The 18,798-nt window shown below is 37.4% G+C and overlaps 1 protein-coding gene across 4 annotated transcripts in view; it reads right to left on the reverse strand.

Moving 5' to 3' along the window:
* The window catches only part of Gabra5 (gamma-aminobutyric acid type A receptor subunit alpha5), a 76,581-nt gene that overhangs the window by 21,738 nt on the left and 36,045 nt on the right, over window positions 1-18,798 (reverse strand). For all 4 annotated transcript variants that reach the window (XM_046428815.2, XM_058574069.1, XM_058574071.1 and 1 more), the window contains exon 7: window positions 3,680-3,762. In XM_046428815.2, coding sequence (XP_046284771.1) covers window positions 3,680-3,762 — 83 coding nt within the window. The remainder of the gene's footprint in view (window positions 1-3,679; window positions 3,763-18,798) is intronic.

The raw sequence follows: 18,798 nt of genomic DNA on the forward strand, positions 1-18,798 counted from the left end.
ATACGTAAATTTTGATGGGACACAAACATTCAGACCATGGCAAGAATCAAGTTTAACTAATTAACCAACACAGTTGTTAAAACAATCTAAACTCAGGCACAACACAGAAAAAAACTTCACTGTGTTTCCAAGGCCTCAGGGACTGTGACATATTCACATCAGACTTTGAGAAACCTGGGTTCTAGACTGTGCATACTCATGCTGAGTTGCTACATACTGGAGATGATGAATGCAACAGCAGGGTCATGATTCCACACATGTAAATATATTTACAGCTCACAACAGGGAGACTGATCCCTGATTTCCTGGATGCCTACCAAGGAAGCCTTCAGTTCTAATTTAGCATATATTTTCATAAATCCAGATAAATCTAAAATTCAATGTTCATAAATCCAGATATTATCTCATAATTTAATATTTAATCCATTGTTCTACAAATAAAATGAGCAAAAGAATCAAGACATTTTCTTTTTTGAACAATTTTGATGTGTTTGAGCATTTAATTTCAAAAGGAAACCATGCCATTATCTTTAAGGATTTCTGTATAGACTAGGAAACATCCTCTACAGGCTAGGACTAATTTCAACATTTGTTTGAATTCTTGAAGCTGGAGGCAGCAATAACAGAAATGTCTGCTAATTCACTTCTGCATTAGAGAAACCAGAGCATGTGGCTCATTACAATAACGACACATATTTGCATTCCTTTGTCTCCTAATAGCAGAGAACTGTTGGATTGGGTAATTTGAAACTCATTATACTATCACATTTAGCCTATGCATACTCAGATGCCTGTGGTATAAGTGAGCAACTTGGCCAAGCATCTATTTTTAGAAAATCCAAAGGATGAAAAAGGCAAATAAGAAAAACATTTAGTAGAGTGGCATTTCTTCTCCTAAAATAATTATGTCTTGAACTGAAACTATATAAGCTGACAAAAAGCTATATTTATACAGTTTTCTATCTCTTGGTCATTGTATAAAACATGATATCAATAAAATCCTTTGAACTTTTTGCATATTGTGGTCATTAACAGTAAATATACACCATTGATCAATATCTGAATCAACTCAAATCCATCTTCAAAATACTGGGCAGATAAAAAGAAATCTGGCAGGACAGTTCAAAACATCTACTGAGTTCGAGAAGTGCCTCTGCTAGTTTTATTCTATATATTTTGTATGATAGTGATCTTATTTAGTTTCATTGAATGTAGAAAGAGAAAAGATCCCACCAGCTGATTACTTCAGCTTTGAATGTGATAAATGATTTAACTGCAGTGGGTTGGCTGTCGAGTATGATATAATTTAGTGAAGAAAAATTAGGTTGTCACATATTTTTCATCACCAAAAATTGCTCTCGAGTTGCTTGCCCTGAACACAATTACCATTAAATCTAGGCTTCACAGTGACTTGAACTTATTTAACCAAAGGACAGAGTACCACCACAGTATGAAAAAAAAACAAAACAAACAAACAAAAAACCTTCAACTTTTCAGTGTTCTGTTTCTGATCAAATCAAAGCATAATTTTCCTATACTGAGAATGGTATAATTTTAAATTATACAACTAATTTTCCTTGGGAGATGTGGACCACTGATCTTCCTCCAGAAATATGAATAAGTAATTTCCTACAAAAATGCCTTCCGGAATCTTTAGTAGGTCTTTTGTCACAAGCAATGATGTTCATAGTCACCCCCCCCCCCTATAAGCAAGTGATTTAAATATATCCTGGTGACAATGCCCTTCTATTACATCATTCCCCCAAAGAAATGTATATGCTAATCTCTCTTTAGCATTTGAAGACCATAGTTTGAAAAAAGACCAGTTATTTCCATCTCACTTTACTTTTGGTTCATCACTCATACTTACCTCTCTTAAATTCAAAAGTCCCTTTGAAATGACAAAGTAATATAAATAAAACTCTTGGAGTCAAAAAAGGCTCCACTTCCAGGAATGGCAAAGTGGTTGCTATGAGGTAACAACCATTAAGTCTGGACACCAATAAAAAATTACCCCCTGGAGGATCTGGAGAGAGAACAAGTATAGGCAGAAACTAAAGGGTGACACATGGAAGAAGCAATGGCTTTTCCCTTAAAAGGCTGTGTGTCAGTACTGTGACGTGGCTAAGCTGCAGACAGGATTCCTCAGTCTTGTCGGTGTGAAGAATCAGAGGAAGAGTCTGTAGTCGCCAAGGCAATGCAGCTGGAAGGTGAGGCATCAAATCCTTGAAATTAAAAGAGCCATGGGGAGGAAGCCCCAAGTGTTATATATATATATATATATATATATATATATATATATATATATATATATATATATATATATATATACTGATGTACAAAATCTGCACCCAAATTTCTGTCTTACCCCCACATGGTATTTGCATGCATGGAGCATGGTCCCACCAGCCCAACAAAGGTCAAAGAAATACCTGACATGTCAGCTGCTGCTGCCTGCCAGGGAAAGGCAGTCTGGAGTTTGAACTCAGCCAAGTTAATTGGTTTTATATGTAGAAATATGATTATAAATAGAAGTGCAAGTGTAAATGGAAGTGGAATATATAACTAAAACTCTATAGACTTAACAGAATCCAGAGTCCTTATAAAATAACCAAGTAGATCATGCATCCAACATCCAGGCTTTGAATCCTTCCCTAGGGACAGAAACCTCACTTCACCTCATACAGTTGATGAGGGAATTGGCAGAGTTAGAAAATCTAGACACCAACAACTGGGAACTAGGAAAAGGAGTAGGACGAGGGCCTACTTGGACTTTCAGTCACCACAGTCCCATACCCTTCCCAGGCTCAGCTCAGTGTAAGTGGATGCAAAACACCAGCTCCCAGATTCTTCCTAGGGAGGGAGAGGCAGATCATGGATCCAGCATCCCAACTTTCTGGGTGCTACACAGATGTCTGGCTTCCCATGGAGCCTGCCTTTGAGCACTGAGGGGACTCAGCACTACCCAGTCACCTAAGAGCCAGTGAGAACAGAGATGGCAACTGGTCTCACAGCCCATGCCACTGGTTCAGCACACAGCAAACAGGGAGATAACCCTAGACCTCAGCTGCTCTCTGGAAAAGAAAATAGTTGGATGAAGCATCCAATAATCCAGCTTTTCTGAGATGCCTGAGGAAAAGTTTCAGTCTTGTCTGTTTCTGAGTACTAATGGGACCCCAGCATACTCGACACCCTGCGACTGTTTAAAACAACAACAAAAAGACAAAGACGTAGATTGGATGAGACAGAGATCTCCAGAGCATCTTGCCAGAAGGACTGGTGAAGGTCTTCTCCTGAATGTAGTCAGCTCAGGAAGACTGGGAAACCTCCTTCCCCTTAGCCCATGTGTTAAAGGCTTGTCTCAAGGGTGGGACTATTGGGAGGTGGTAGAGCCTTTGGGAGATGGAAACTTGTAGGAGGTCTTTATTTCTCTGGAATACAAACTCAAAGGGGACTATGGAGCCCAAAGACTTCCTTTTTTTCTTGCTCTCTGACTTATGATATAGGTGGCCATATTTTCACTTTAAAGACAAGGAAAGTAGTGTGGCAAGGACAAAGCACTCTCTAGTCTTCTCTGATTGCACCATACTGTGCTCATACACAACCTACATTCTTCTCAATGAATGTGGAATTGATCTCAAAAGTATATTCATGGTTCTTACTTGTGAAAATAACTTACAGCTGCCAAATTTCAGAGGGCAAGCATGGGCATCCATCGGGAAGTCTTCAAGTTGCATGGGGCACTCAGCAGAGATCGTCAAGCTAAAAAAAAAGAGATCAGACCTTTAAATGATTGTCCACTGAGCAGCTACTTTGTCCCAGAAAGCCATAGCAAATACTAATTTTAACAAATACCTTTTGTGATATTGTTTAAAATGCCTTCACTAAAGTACTGAAATTTTCGTAGTAGATGAGTATCATTCAGAAATAAGGCTTAGAATCAAATCCACTCAGCTTGGTATGTGTGTTTCTCCCCTCCCATCTATACACATAACTGCTTGTAAAACAACTAAAGATGCACTTAAAAGTATTTACTCTTTGTTTCCCATCCCTTATTCATCATTATCTAAAAAGGTTACCTTGATGAGGCTGAAAATATACACATTATCTAAAATAGCTCATGAGCTCAAAAAATGTAAATGTAGATAAATGCACAAAGTTTTACCAGAACCTGGCTATACTCATTGTTTAATAGATTGATATGAAACCGTACAGTAAGTAAATGTATGTTGCAATAGGAATGCTCTGGTAAAACTGGATTTGCTTTTTAATTCAAGCCTAGTTTTCCAAATAATAACACCAACAACCACAACCTCCACCACCAATAACTACAATAGTGATAATAATGACAGTGGGCCTGTTTTTGCCAGGAACTCTTTTGAATGCTTTACCTACATTCACTCATAAAATCATAGCAGCATTATGAGATCTCTTGCTATTATGACTTCAGTTCATGGAGGAGGAAATTTAGTGTGTAGAATAAGGAATCAGTCCCTAAATGCAAGGCTATCATGGCAGGATCCTCTGCTGCCAGCTTTTGATTGCAGGGGCTCCCTAAAGGCATCTGCTGCTTGCCACACAGCCACAGGCTCTGCTCTGGAAGAAGCAAGTGCACTTACAGAGCTACCACACATGGGAATTCCATGGTCTGCACAGGGCTTGAGGGTGCTCCCCAAAAGTTCATATGCCTGAAGCTTGGGCCCCAGTGTGGGGTTATTGAGGTGGTAGAAGCTGTAAGAGGTGGAGCCTAATAGGAGATGATTAGGTCACTGGTGCCACTGCCTTTGTAAGGCCTTAATGTAGTTCCTACAGGACCCCAGTTAAAAAGTGAGAGACTGACCCCTGAATCTGGAGTCCTGTCTTACCACAAGGTCACTTCTGCTCATGCCTCCACCATTGTGATGCCATCTCCATGAAGCCCTCAGAAGAGGTTGAACAGATGGAATCACCTGACCTTGAACTTTCAGTCCTCAAAACAAATCTCTTTACTTTGTTCATTACCCAGCATCAAGTATTTTGTCATAGTCACAGAAAATGGACAAGAATTTTTATTTATCTTACAGACCTTTTTCTAATTAAAATTCCAAATTGTATTGAGCTTATATTCTGTTTTTTGATTTTCTTTCCATTATTTAAAATAAAATGAATTATATAAAATAAAATCATAAGACAAAACATTTGACTTCAAATGCATGTTATCATTCTACTTCTAAAGCAAATAATAATTCCATTTTAAATAGCACTGTGGTCAATGCCTCATTGTATTATATTTGAACACTGCTTAAGCATCCAGGAGGAGAATCAAAATGAAAAAACATTAATTTTTACCTTTATTACTTCCTCTTATTAATATAGATTAAACTATAATTATTAGATTGGGCACATAATTCACACTTGCTGATTGTAGACTGAGTAGTCAATGCATGCATTGTCTGATTGAAACTAAAATGTGATCAGTGGAAAGAGGTCTGTGCTCACTCCATCAGGAGTGAGAATTCTCCATTCACAATACTATGAAGGACAGTCTCTCAAATACATAGTGAGTCCTAGAGAGCTATAAGTGCAAATAGACAGAAGTCTCATGTTGAGGCAAGGAGATGATTTTTAAAATGGTATTCCATGTATATTCATAAATTATGAGAAAATACAGAAAAAAATATAAAGAAGATAATTACAAATACCTACCATTTTATTATGAATTTACTTGGTACAGGTAGCCCAGAGTTCTTCTATATGTATGTATATTTTCTTTTCATTCCTGGTATTTAAAATGTATTCTTTTTTTTAAAACCAACATTAGAGCTGAAGTATTTCCCACATTACTAAAATCTACATAATTGTGACTCTGAGGGACTGAATATTTAATTCTAGCATGCATGTGTATGTGTAGTAACAAATAAAATGTTGTTAGATTTTTACATTATTTTTCATGACTGATAATCTGCAATGAATCTCTTCAATCATAAACTATGAAAAAAGGTACATTCTAAGAGACTATGAAATGGGTGAGGTAAATAGAGATTCACTTATTATAATTATGAAAATTAGGAATGAAAAAGCATACTCTGTGAGAGTGGTATTCAGACAACACAAAGGAAATAATATTTTTTTTAACATGGTTGTTAGCAAACTTAAGCAATTTGTTGAGTAAAACAATAACCAACAGAGAATTTAAATGACTCAGATATAATCTAGAGAATAAAATCACAAGTGAGCTCAGAATATCTAGAATTTCCTTAAGAAGCAAAATTTTAATAGAGAACCAGGACACACACACACACACATACACACACATACACACACACACACATATATATATCTGTAAGAGCAGGTTCAAAGCAATACATGTGACAAGGAGCACATGGAAAGACAGTGTTGTAGGGGCTCTTTGGGTGGGTTTATGGCCTCCATTCTAACAATTCACGGAGCAGGGAGACAGGAACACCCAGGGCCCACCACTGGAGCAGTGCGGGGAGTTCAGGAGGAGAACTCAGCTTCAGTACTGAGCCTGCAACCAGCAGACCCAGCCCTGAGTCGCCTCCTACTAACGACATCATAGGCCCACTCCCATCCCCAGGGCAGATGTGGAGATGGTGCCTCAACGGCAGAGACTTCTTTTTAGTCAAGGACATGTCTCTAAGACACCTTAACTGGAGTTCTGGTTCCAGCAAACACTCAGTTTCCACAGGATCTGTAGATTGCCTGGAAACCAGGTCTGTTGGCCGGGTTCTTGACAACTTGATGACTTGTGGTTAGCTCCTCCTTTCCTTGCTCTGTGCTGGTCTGCTTCAGTCCACCTTCCCACTCCAGGTACCACAGCTCAGAACCTCTGTTGTCCGTCCCTGTTTGTCAGCGCAAGCCACCCCCTACCATACACACACGTACCCAGGAAACTTGATACCCCCCTTGGGCATTCCACCCATTCCTGGATTACAACTGGTTTCCTGGCCAAGACCATCACGCGCTTACAAGGGGAACCAGAGCCCTGTATCTGTCATGGTGGGATTCATTCTGGCCGGTTGATTCCCAGAGCTACCCATCTCTGGAAAATCACTGCACTGACAACATTTAAAGGTGGCATTCTGACAAGGAAGGCACACCAAGGTCTACTTTTAGCATATTGTAGGAGTGAATGTGTATGCGTGTGCATGCATGTGTGTGTATGTGTGTGTGTTATAAGGAGGACAGGGGATAGTAAGAACGTGCAAAGACAGGTCAATAGAAATTAGCTGGATATTATGGTTTAGATATGAAGTATCCCCCATCAGCTCATGTGTGAGACAACACAAGAAGCTGAGAGGGAAAATGATTAATCAATGTACTAATCCCCTGATAGGGATTACCTGATAACTGTAGGCAGACAGGGTGTGGTTGGAGGAAGTGGGTCAGTGGGGGAGTGCTTTCGGGGTAGATATAGTTTGTCCCTGGTGAGAGGAACCTCCCTCCCTCCCTGCCCCCCCCCTCTGCTTTCTGGTGCCATGTTCCCAGCTTTCCTCTACCACACCTTCCACCATAATATTCTGCTTTAACTTGAGCTCTGAGGGATAGAGCCCGCCTTCTATAGACTGATACCTCTGAAACCATGAGCCCCCAAATAAACTTTTCCTTTTGTAATCATTATTATCAGGTCTTTGGGTCATAGCAGCAAAATAGCTGACTGAAATATATATGTTTATATATATATCCATATATAAAATATATGGATCTACATTAAAAAGATTCTTTAAAAAAGTTTCCAGTAAAAACATAAAAAAGAATGCTTTCTATAATTACCACCTCAATAAATGTTATTATTAGAGACTCAATGATTAGTCCTCAGTTTTACAGAGCTCCTTAGAATTAGAATCTAAAACCTCAGAAAAGCATACTTCATCTATGAAAGTGTCTAACAAATGAAGTAATTATTCAGATAAGTCCTCCAACAGCAAATGTTTCAGCCTGAGTGAGAGAATAAATCTAAAATTTTTGATGCCTTTAAATGTCTCAACAATGGTCTGTGCTTATGTCTCTGGAGGGAAACTTCTATTCATGGGGTCTTTGAAATGTAAGGGCCTTGATGTATGTCCAACCTCCTTCACAGAGAATTGAGATCAAAGCCCTCTAGGAATGGTTGACTGTCATAGCTCAAAAGTGCCAGTCAGGTTACTGAGTCAAAATCTTCACTTTTTAGATAAAGAAAATGAAGCCCAGAAGGCTAAGAAACCTGCTTCTGGCAAAAGTTCACTGATTTTCTAGTAGATCGAGGAATCCAGTTTTTTTTTTTTTTTTCCAAAGGTCCAATTTATGTTTTACTTCTAATTTCTGTTAAGACAGTTTAAGCACTGACTTATTGGAGCATAAGGTCCCATTTGTGAACAACCTCTTAATTGTAGGGTAAAGAAAGACTATTTTGTCAGTTAAGATCATTGCTCCGTCTTGGATTTTTATCATCCTAATTGAGATCTAACCAAAAGCAGCAGCTCACAGGTGAGCACTTTAAGACAGATAAAACAACCAAATTCTAGAGAAGCTTTAGCATTAATTAACTAACTCTGCCTAACTCCTCTGATCAAGTCTTCTCATTTGAAAAAGAATGATAACAGCAGCTGCTTTTATAACCAGAAAGAAATAATTAATAGGTATGAAAAACTGGTTAAAAGTGTTGGTCCAAGACCAGAAATTTAATAACAATAAGTAATTGAAGAAAGTGTCCAGATTCCTAGCCATATTCTCTTCAGATTTGAGACCTTCTCACCCATGTAGAAATACAACACTAATGCAGTGGAAGGTAGTGCCATGCTGGGCAAAATAAGAGCAATGCTCATCTGTTTATGTTCTCATGCACAGAAACCCCAAGCCTCTGAATGCAATCTCACACGGAAAAATGCTCTGCAGATGTGATTAGTTTAAGGCTCTTCTGAAGGAGAGGTTTTCCTGGATTATCCATGTGGGAACAATATAATCACAAGGGTCTTTATAAAGGGGAGGCAAGAGCATCAGTTTCAGAGATGTGATGAGGGAAGCAGAGGTGGGAATGATGTGGTCGAGAGCCCAGGAATGCAGGTGTCCTCTAGAAACTGGAAGAAGCAAGGTAAGGATTCTTCCCTAGAGCTTCCAGAAGGAATGCAAACCTGTCAACACCTTAAATTTAGCCTTATAAGATTCTTTTGGGGTTCTTGACCACTAGAACTATAATATAATAAAATGTGCTATTTTAAGCAAATAAGTTCTTGACAATTTGTTACAGTGCCAACAGGTAATAACTGATACAAATTTTGATATCTGGAAGAGGGAAACTATTGTAATAAATTTCTGAAAATGTGGAAATGGCTTTGGAATTTGGTAGTGGGTAGAGGCTGGAAGGAAACTGAGATAAATAACAGAAATCCTACATTACCCTAAATAGACTGTTCCTAGACACATGGGTGTTAAGGACTCTGTACTGAGGATTTGCAAGAAAGTGATGAGCATGTATAGAAAAACGTATGCTGTCACTGAGAATAGCTAAATGGCCAAAAACATATTGTTGGTAGAAATACAGAGATCAAAGGCTTTGCTGGTGAGAGTCTGAAGGAAATGTAGAGCATGCTGTTGGAAACTGTAAGAGAGAATATGACTGTTGTATAGTGAGAGAAAGCTTGGCTGAACTGTATCTACAGTTATACAGACAGCAGGACTTACAAACAATCATAGTAACATAAATAATGGCTCCTGACAATATAAGGTCTTCATTCCTGGAGCATGTAAACATTACCTTTCATGGAAAAAACGTCTTTGCAGATGAGAATAAGTTAAGGGTCTTGAGATGAGGAAGTCATCCAGGTGTGCCTTAAATGCAATCAGCTCTTGAGACAGGCAAGAGATGAAACACAGAAGAGAGAAGGAGATGAAAACAGAGATGACAGACGTGAGGTGCTGAGTTGCTGGCTTGAAGAGGTAGGCAGGAGCCTTGGGCCAAGGAATGCAAGACAAGGACTCTAAAAAAGGTGATGAATTTTTCCCAAGAGCCTCCAGAGAGAGTGTGTAGCTCTGCCAACATCTTGATTTTTGCTCCAGTGAAACTGATTTCAGATTCATGTGCTCCAGAAGCTTAAGAGAATGAATTTGTGTTGTTTAATGCCACCAAATTTGTGGCAATTTGTCATAGGAAGAAGTCATAGGAAGCTAACACAATGATGAAACTTCATACCTACATGAGGATATTTCTAAGACAAGTGTTGAAGTTGTGGCCTGCTTCCTTTCTGCTTCTCATAGTAAAAAGTGAGGGGCAGAGGAGAGAGATGGAATGGAAAGTTGCTAATAAAAGAAAAGAGCCAGAATCAATGATTTGGATAACTCTTAATTTATCTAGGTTGCAAAAAAAGGAAATATACTAGAATTATGACATTCAGTGTCAAAATGGCCTGGTCTTAAGAGAAAAACAAGGGAGTCATAGGACAATGTTATGCTCATGCATCTGAACAACACAGAAAACTTTTTGAGATTATTAAGTGTGTGACTCAGGGGTCCCCTCAGTCATGTAAGTGGAAGCCAGATATAAAGAGGGGATTATCCATGAACAAGCATGGAAGAGCTGCTTGTCTAATGGCAGGAACATTTGAGACATCTATGGGAGACCCATGAGATTCTCAAAAATTTTACATTAACAGAAACACTGCTGCATTGGACTGAAAGGGACAGAGGACACAATGAAAGAAGGTACCAGACTCCCAACATCCTAGAGGCAGGAAACAGATTGACAAAACTCAGCTTCAAATATGTGCTACCCTATGGAAAAGGAAGGAGGCTCCAAGGCCACAACCTCAGACACACAGGGAAGGACCTCATATCACAGAGCTTTAGTGCCAGGCCTTGAAACCCAATGTCGTTTGTATGGCTGGATTTAGAAATTGCTCGGAAATGGTGCTTCCTTTTTTCCTACCATTTTCTCTCATTTCAAATGGGAAGGTCTATTACTGCTCCCTTATTCCTGTTTCAGTATTGCATTTTTGGAGCAAAGAACTTGCTGCTTCCTAGGTTCTACAAATTCACAGATGTAGAGGAAATGTGCCTGAAGATAAATCACAGCAGATCCTTACCCAAAGCTGATTTAGACGATTCAGATGATGAGATTTGAAACTTTTGAGCTGATAATTTTTAGTTGAGATTTTGTACATTAATTTGATGCTGTAATATATTGAGTCTTTTGAGGATATGCAGATGGATTTAATGTAGTTTGATTGTGGGATGGACATAAATTTGGGGGTCCAGACAGTACATGTGGCAGGAAAACTAATGCCCTTAATCCTAATGCTCCCTTACCTATGAATATATCCTTATGTAGCAGAAGGGCAATTTCAGATATGATTCAGTTAAGGCTCTTGAATACTTGCAAATGATGTTTATTATGTCTCTACTCACAATAACCAAGACATGGAATCATTCTATGTGCCCCTCAAGCTGCATAGAGAAAACAGGGTCTATATATACACAATAAAGCATTATTCATCCATGAAGAGGAGTGAAAATTATGCCATTTGGAGGACTATGGATGGACATCATGATAAGTGAAACAAGCCAGACTCATGAAAACAAATATTCCATGCTTTCCTTCATACATGGAAACTAAGAAAAGATAACCTACAAGTAAAAGAGGAACTTTTAGGGAAAGGGAAGAGTAACTGGGAGTAGAGAAGCAAGAGGGAAAGAAAGGGAGGGCATGCTCAAAGCATGATATATGCTTGTGCAGAAATGTCACAGTGAAACACATTAATATGCTTTAATAATTATAATTTTAAAAGTTAAGACTCTTAAAAATGGGGACACTATCTTGGATCCTCCTGGTGGGCCCAATGTCATCAATTGCAAGCTACTGGAAAGGTAGAGGCTCATACTGGACGTAGGAAGTGAGGTGAGATGTTGGAAACACAGGAGGGTGAGCAGCATCATGACCCATGGAAACAAGCAGCCTCCAGAAGCTGAGAAAGAGAAGAAAGTGGGATCCTTCCCAGTGAAAAGCAACTATGTGGAAATCTGTCATGGCAACGGTAGGAAATTTATACAGCAGTTTCCATACAATAAGACAGAAGTCATATTTATTAATTGTATAACCAGTTGCAACTATGCTGAATGTTCCCTAAGTTTTATTGTTGTTCTGGAGTTTTAGGGGTTGAATCCACCGGACTCTCATGTGCTTAGTCAAGTGCTCTACTACTGAGCTGCACCCTCATCCCCACCACAGAAGTTTTTCACAAAGCTGACAAGGAAATTTGGAAATGTTAGCCAATTTATAAATACCCACAAAGTGTTCGTGTCAATGAAAATACAGACTCGGTTAATGAAATCAGTACTTCACACAGTGTCCTGACCTGGTGAGTAGTGGCCAGCATACCACACCTCTCTGGAACCTCACAGGCAAGGCACTGCCTTTCATAAAGATGCTACCAGTGACTCTCAGGCAATATTTGAAATCCTTGCTGGGGGGTGGGGGTGGGGTGGAGTTCTGAAAGTCAATATTAACATGTATAAAATGACTGATGCTATGGAAAAGAAACACTGTTTATTTGGTCATGATGTTTTTCTAGCCTTACAAGCCCTAAAGAACACACCAATGCTTCATTCAGGTGCCTTTCTAGTCCCCAGAATTGTATCCATCTGAAAGACTGCAGGGCTCAGAGGTGCAGTGGAACTGGTACTGCCCACCTGGCCTCAGAGGAGGAGCAGGCTTATCGCAGTATGGCCTTGTATGATGCCTCTGGTTTACCCACACATGTATAAGGTTGAACAAGGCTTTTCAATACTCTAGCAAGGAGGAAGCCACAGAATTCTCCTGGCTCTGTACCTGAGTCACATCCTGAGATATCCTGGAACTATAGATCCACATTTTGTGCTATGGCAAGGGGGCGTTGAAAGGAAGCCCAGCTCTGAGAATCACATATTCATTTTTCTTGTATTTGACTCATCTCAAGATTGGCAAATGAAGAGACATCTATCCACATCTTCATTTACATAAAACTGGCACACACACGCACACACACACACACACAGAAGGCCACTGTATCCACAGAGCTTCCACATCCGTGAATTCAATAAACTAAGGATAAGAAATATTCTGAAAAAAAAATGCATCTGTACTGAACATGTAGACCTTCCCTTGTCACTATTCCCTAAACAAAACTGTTTAACAATGATTTAGATAGTGTTTACATTGTGTTTGGAATTTTTAGTAAGTCAGATGCTCTTTTAAAGTACATAAAAAAAAATGAGTACATAGGTGTTATACAAACACCAAGAATTTTGGTATCTATGCAATATTTTCGTATCTGTGGTATCTCTAGAACCAACCCTCCCAAAATAAAGACAGGGTGTGTGTGTGTGTGTGTGTGTGTGTGTGTGTATGCAGGCATATGTGTGTGTATAAAAAATTAAAGCCACCAGTGCTAGGAATATAGACATTCTTTTTTCTCCTTCAGAAACCTTCCCAGGTATGCTGCCTGATGCTAAAATCCCGCCCTGTTGGAGTTTTCTCCCTTACACTCCTTCACTAAGGGGAAAAACAAAACAAACAAACAGACCTCAAATTGTCTTCTAAAGAAAAGAATGTATGAACATATTTGTTTTCTTATAAACAATCACTAACATGATGTTCTACTTGTATTATTTTGTGTACCTGCTAGGAATTGCCAATATTCATGGGAACCTAACTACAATTTAGAATAAAAATTTTGAAGAAAAATGCATTCTAAAGCTTAATTAAATATGTAAAAATTGAACATTTTAAAATATAAATGTTGATCAGCCAAGAACAGTGTCTGTATCATCAGGAAGATCACTGCCAGGCTGATCTTATTACTGATGGTGTGGGTACTGGTTGTGTTCTGTGATGGTTGTGCATCCACTGTAATGGATTGTCTTGGATCCAGGCTGACTGCACGCCTGGTTTCTTTCAGGAGCTGGGCACTGTACTTGTTTGCCAAGCTCCTCAGGGATTTGTGCCTTAGCATTAACCCTGAACCCACCCAACTCCAAGGCCAGGAGTAGGGTTGGCAGGAATTGCCTGAAATTAAACAGAGGCAAGTCCCGCAGGGGCTGTTGAGGTGGGAGAGTAGGAATAAGCAATAGAGAGCCGGAATAAAGTTCACAGTGACCTATTTTAAACAATAGAATTTAAATTTGATGAACACAATCTTTTAAAAAAATAGAACAGGGTATTATTTGAAATTTTAAAGTCTTTCAAGAAAGATTATGTTCAGATGATTCATGTTTTCATTTATACAATTGTAGCATTCCATGCTTTAAAAAAATTGACTACTGAGATGACACAAATGTCTTTTTGGAAATGGATCTAAATTCTACAACTCACTTCAAGCTTGAGTTACAGGATTCATAAGTTGTTTTATGGCTAATTAATTTCATATACTTGAATATAATAGGATGTATGGGACACCAACCAGCAGAATTATACTGGACTAAAAGTGAGGTCTGCACTATTTATTAGAATTTTCATTCCCCTTCAACTGTTGGAAAGATGTCACCAACTGTTATTGATGTTGGGAAATTTGATAATTTTGAAAAGCTAACATATTATCCTACAGGGACATAAGCTTTATTGATCTGTTTTGATTAATATCACTATTTGTTTTTTCATTACTCATGTCCTGAAGAAGGCATCATAATGATGGGTGTGAGAGTGGGAATATTTTGTTTATTTTTTTATGTGTATTTATACACTCAGCAATAAATATACCTTAACAGGTCAAATGTGGAAAAATAAACATAAGCCTGAACAATAAAAATTGCTGCAAAAGAGGAATATCACAAATATGCAAAGGAGTTACTTTCTCAAAATGAAATTCAAAGTTTAACTTTGAGAAATTCTTTGAGATATTTCTTTAAGAATAAAGCATAAGACAAAGAATAGCATGACATAGAAGAAAGCAGATGGACAAGTCTATGGAATCAAATAGAGCCAGCTTCTATGATTCAAAATTCTGAAACAGATTCCATTATATAGGAGCTATCTTACAGTATTATTTAAGGTATTGCCATACCAATGTAAAATATGCAGCACAATGCATGACACACAGTTGATGTTTTTAAAACTCTACAGAAGAAATAAAGGAGATATCAGAAACATCGGCAGATTGGGGGACTCCAAAAGTCTGTCCATCCAGAATGACCTGGCAAAAATTATAAACATCAACCTTTGTTTGAATTCTGGAACCTACAAAAAAAAAATCTTACAACAACTAGAGGGATCTCAGTGAAGACAAAAGCACCTGGTCTTCAGTAAGCAAGTTCTGAGGCATTTTAATTTACCAGGTACCATCCCCTGCTCTCCAAGTCTACCATAATCCTTGGCAATGGCAGCCCCATTCCTGGTGCAGGTGAGTGGTAACAGGAGCAATTCGAACCTTATTATCAAATGATATCTGTTACTTGTTTTGATCTATCTGAGGTTCCCTGCTTTTGTTTTGCCTGTATCAGAGATTTCCCAGACTGATGTCCTTTCCTAGACAGCATTTGTCTAAAATCTATCCACAGACTCGGGGAGGTTTTCTGATGCTTTTTCCCCCAAGGGGGAGGAGATAGTTTTCATTTTGGTTCAAGGCACTTAAAAATCTGTAGGATAACTATGTAACCACTAAGCTAAAGAAACAATGGCCCCACATGACAAACAATATAGAATTTACAAAATTAATGGAAAAAAAAAAACCTCAGCAAGCATTCAATACCTATAACAAGCACAAACAACAAATACTATGAAGGTGATGAGGATAGAATTTTCAGAGTTACCACATTATAATTTTTTAAAAATGCCTATTTTTAATTAAAAAACAAAGCCCATGAAGAAACAAAGATAGTCTATTTAAAGTGAAAATAAAAATTAACAGAAACTCCCTGAGAATACAAAGACATTAAACTTCTAGGAAACAAATTAAACCAATTGTCTTAAATACCAAAGAACTAAAGAACACCATGCACAAAGTAATAATAAAGGAAGCACAGTACACAATATCTCAACATACAGAGTACAAGTAAAGAGAGAGAAGTTAGGAAAGCACCAAACAGAAACTCTGGAGGATAAAGACAAGCAAACAAAACAAAAACACAACTGAAGCAAACAATGTGTGGAGAGTTTCAACAGCAGAATGAAAAATATTCATCAAACTTGGAGGTAAAGTAAAATGAAATTATCCAGTCTGAGGAGGAGGAGAAACAGAAAAGAATGAATAAAAATGAACAGAGTCTAAGAGAGGTCTAAGACACCACCAACATTACCAAATCAAGGACACGGGAAGTCCCAGAACAAGAGAAAGGGAGAAAAGAGAAGGAATAATTGAAGAAATAATGGCTCAAAAAGTTCTAAATTTTATAAAGAATATAAATTTAACATCTAAGAATCCAGTGAGCTCCTAGTAGGATAAAGTCAAAATAGATATAGATTAAAATACATTATATTAAAATTGTCAAAAGCCAATGATGAAGAAAGAATCATGAAAGAAGCAAAGAAGAAGCAATACATAATGCACAAAGGTTCCTAAATAAGATTAAACTGCTGATTTCCACCAGAAACGATGAAGAGCCAGTGCAATGGATTACTGAATGTGTTTAAAGAGAAAAAAACTATCAACCAAGAATTCTATTTCCAGCCAAACTATGCTTCAACATTAAGGAGAATTTAATATATTCTAGATTAAAGGTCACTGAAGAAACATTAAAAAGTCAATTAATGTAATCCATCAGATCAACAAGCTAAAGAAAAGTTGTACAATTTTACATTAGATGCAGAAAAGGCATTTGACAAAATCCAACAACCATTTGTGACAAAAACTTACAGTAAACTAAAACTATTGGGGAACTTCCTTCACATGATAAAAATTATCTCCAAAACCCTACAGCTAGCATAATTAATGGAGAGAAATTCAAAGTTTGCTTCTCAGTTCAGAACTGAGCAAAGATATCTCCTCTCAACACCTTTTCAACATCATTCTAGAAGCCCTAGCTAATAAAATAGGATAAGAAATGCAATTTAAAGATATCTACAGATTGAAAAGAAAATTATAAAATTGTCCATAAGCACAGATGATATGACTTTCTATGTAGAAAATATAAAAGGATCAACAACAAAAACAATAAATTCCTGGAACTAATATACAAATTAAGTGAGGTTAGTGGATCCAAGATTAATATGCAAAATTCAGTCATTTTCTCACATATCAGCAATGAGCATATAAAATTTAAATGAAAGACATATTGCCATCCAAAATTGAAATATTTATGTAAAAATCTAACAAAGATGTACATGATATATGTGAGAAAAACAAGAAGACTGATGAAAGAAATCAAAGAACTAAATAAATGGAGGGAATTTCCATCATCATTTATAGGAAAATTCAATATCACTAAGATGTCAACTCTTTACAACTTGATCTGCACACTCAATGCAATTTCAACTAAAACCCCATAAAGTTATTTTGTGGATTTAAACAAATTGATTGTAAAATTTATCTAGATAGACAAAATGCCATGAATAGTCAGCACAAGATTAAAGAACAAAGTAGGAACAGTGACAGGACCAAACTTCAAGGTTTATTACAAAGCAACAGTGGGTAGAGGATGGGGCTCAGTAGTAGAGCACTTGTCTGGCATGCATGAGGTTTTGGGTTTGATCCTGAGCATAGAGAGACAGATAGACAGATAAAGTGACAGTAAGCAAGTCAGTGCAGAATTTGTGAAACAATGGACAAAGAGATTAATAGGAGAGAAAAGAGTGAAGAAATGGACCCACAAAATATTGTCAACTAATATTTGACCAAAAAGCAAAGGCGATGCCCTGGAAAACCATAATCTTTCAATAACTGATGCTGGGACAAATGGACATTCACAAAAATCCATTCAAAATAGATCACAGGACCAAATGGGAAATGCAAAACTATAAATCTCTTATAAGAATAAATGAATAAATTTATTATCCTATGAGAATAAATGACCTTGAGTTTGCTAAGGACACCTCAAATATGATAATAAAGGCACACTCCATGAAAGAAAGAATTGATAAGTTAAAATTCATTAAAATCAAAATTTTCTAATCAGAGAAAAAATTAAAACACAAGTCACAGATGGGGAGAAACAAAGTGCAAAGACATATCTGACAAAGGACTGTTAAATGAAATATTCAAGGAATTCTTAAAACTAGACCACAAAAAGGAAACAACCCAATTAAAATATAGTTTAAAATATCTAAGCAATTCTCCTCAAAACTATCAAGATCATCAAAAACAAGGAAATTCTGAAAAAATATCATCACAGCCAAGGGAACCCAAGGAGATACAAGGACTAAATATAATGTAGCATCACAGATGAGATCTTGGAACAGAAAAAGAACTAAGATAAAAACTGAGGAAATCAGAATAAAGTACGGACTTTTAGTTAATAATAATAATAATGTACCAATATCAGTTTGTTCATGGAGACAAATGAAGTATACTTATGTAATGTCAGTAATATGAGAATTGGTTGTGGGGCATATGGGAACACTAGACTGTCCTTATACTTTTTCTGCAAAACTAAAACTATTCTAAAATAAACAGCTTATTTTTTTTCTAATTAAAAAAAAAAAAACCAACCTTAGAACTACCTCACCAAAGAAGACATAGAGATGACAAACAAACATAGAATGCTCACATCATATGTCATCAAGGAAATGCAAATTGGAACAATGAGATGTCACCACATATTTACTACAATGACCAACTCCAGTACACTGATGATAGCAAATGCTGGAAACCATGTGGAGAAAGAAATTCTTAGTTTTTGCTATCGTAAATGCAAAATCAT

The sequence above is a fragment of the Marmota monax genome, unplaced genomic scaffold (genome assembly GCF_021218885.2).
Source record: "Marmota monax isolate L192 unplaced genomic scaffold, Marmota_monax_Labrador192_F-V1.1 WCK01_AAM20220418_F8-fsc00179, whole genome shotgun sequence".
Taxonomy (NCBI): Eukaryota; Metazoa; Chordata; class Mammalia; order Rodentia; family Sciuridae; genus Marmota; species Marmota monax.